Here is a 1,866-nt window from a genome sequence, read left to right as displayed (position 1 = left end):
AAATACATATTAAAGCAAAACCCACTAATATCCCTTTCATATTAAGGAGGTGTCTATAGTGTACATTGCTCTTTTTAATCTCGTCGCCTTCTTCGTCATTAAGTTTAGCATCCTCTTCATCTATACATTTCCTTGTTCATGAAATTTTAGTTCATTCAAATACCAAGCAATAGGAACCAAGGAGATAGAGCGATCAAGCGAGCGAGAGATAGATATTCATTCGTTTGTTCATACATCAATCTATAGAAATCTAGAATGGGTACAGATTGGGGACCAATTGTTATAGCAGTGGTGTTATTCATTCTTCTATCACCCGGATTAATCTTCCAGCTGCCGGCTAGGCATAAATTTGTGGAGTTCGGGAATATGTACACAAGTGGGCTTGCTATTCTTGTTCATGCCATACTATTCTTTTGCATACTCACGGTATTGGTGGTTGCGGTCGGCATACACATTCACGTATAGTAAAACTGAATCATGCAATTGAATGTCCTGAGTTGTTATCAACAACAATTTGTAGTCTTTACTTTGTTCTTTGAATGTTAAGAGGCTCAAAGCCTCAGGGAGTTATGTTTTTATATATTAATCTTTTATTGAGAATCAACCACAACTTGTTAACTATATTGATCTCGTTTCCAATTTCTACATGCTAACAAATAAAGATACTAGCTTGTTTCAGCTATCCATGATTCAAACATATTCGTAGTGGTTTGGTGCAAATGAAGCTATGAACTAAGAAAATATTATCTGAATAACAAAGGATCCAGAATTCTCAGATACAACACAAATCAGAACAAAGTGAAGTACATCATTACATTCTTTAGAGATAAAAACTAACAGAACCAACAAAAACTACTCATTGATCCATGGTCTCTCAAGTTACAGATACCATAATGATAAAAATGTAGGAGAAGATGATCAAGAAGGTTTAAGCTTTAGCTTCTTACCGGGGACGAGATGCATCGACGTTTAATTAACCGGCATAGATGTGAACATGGAGGGCTAATGTGAGAATGGTGAAGATAGCAAAAAATATCAGAGTATGAATGACTATGGATTTCCCATTAGTCTTGAAACTTCCAAACTCCATATGCCTAGTGTGACCTGGTAGCTGAAATAATAAACCTGGTGACAATAGAATGAATAGAATCACTCCTATCAATACTGGTGCCCAATCTGCCATTTTTCACTTCCTCCTCCTCCTCTTCTTCTTCTTCTTCCAAAACCACCACCAGCAAAGCTACAAGCTTTCAGACTTCAAACTTTGTGTGTAGTGAATGGTTCAGGAGATATTGTAATGTTATTTTCAGTGAACTCTAGAAAAAGAGAGAAGTGAACAAAGAGACAAACAAACTCAGCATTCAACAAAGTAAGACTACAGACCCCGATGTGAATGTAGTGGTGACTAGACTACTGACTAAAAACTGAGCCACTGACTTAAATGCTTGGAATCTAATTCTCTGTTTTCTAGGCCCCTAAAATTCATTTAATAAGATTGTTAGTAAAACTCATGGCCTACTTATCAACCCGAGCATCATTTGTAGGGCTGAATATGGTTTCGGTTTTCCGTTGGAACCGGATCAAACCAGACCAATTAGAAAGAAACCAACTCGAATCATTTTCTAATGGATTGGTTACGGTGTAGAAAGTGGAAAATCGATAGTGTTGATTTTGGTTTTGTTTGGCTTCTAAAACCGAACCAAAAACCATTGGAAAATCGATTAATTTTTAAACTTAATTTCTACCGTTGATTTACAAGTATTAGATTCTACCCATTGATTTAGAGGATAAATAGAAACCCTAAATCTAATATTTCATTATGATACTCTCCCTCTTTTTCTTTCTCCTTCTCTCAGTCGACTTCCT

The 1,866-nt window shown here is 36.1% G+C and overlaps 2 protein-coding genes across 2 annotated transcripts; one reads left to right on the top strand and one right to left on the bottom strand.

Annotated features, from left to right (window-relative positions):
* Positions 1-11: 11 nt before the first annotated feature.
* On the top strand, positions 12-621 carry LOC113343421. Its single transcript, XM_026587606.1, has one exon. The coding sequence runs from the start codon at positions 256-258 to the stop codon at positions 463-465; it is 210 nt and encodes a 69-aa protein (XP_026443391.1). The 5' UTR covers positions 12-255; the 3' UTR covers positions 466-621.
* A 99-nt stretch (positions 622-720) lies between these two features.
* Positions 721-1,420, bottom strand: LOC113343419. Its single transcript, XM_026587605.1, has one exon. It carries the CDS (start codon positions 1,181-1,183, stop codon positions 974-976), a length of 210 nt encoding a protein of 69 aa, XP_026443390.1. The 5' UTR covers positions 1,184-1,420; the 3' UTR covers positions 721-973.
* Between the last annotated feature and the right edge of the window lie 446 nt (positions 1,421-1,866).

This window comes from Papaver somniferum, unplaced genomic scaffold (genome assembly GCF_003573695.1).
Source record: "Papaver somniferum cultivar HN1 unplaced genomic scaffold, ASM357369v1 unplaced-scaffold_584, whole genome shotgun sequence".
Taxonomy (NCBI): domain Eukaryota; kingdom Viridiplantae; phylum Streptophyta; class Magnoliopsida; order Ranunculales; family Papaveraceae; genus Papaver; species Papaver somniferum.
The sequence above is the reverse complement of the archived record's forward strand: the minus strand, read 5'-3'. Positions and strand labels throughout refer to the sequence as shown.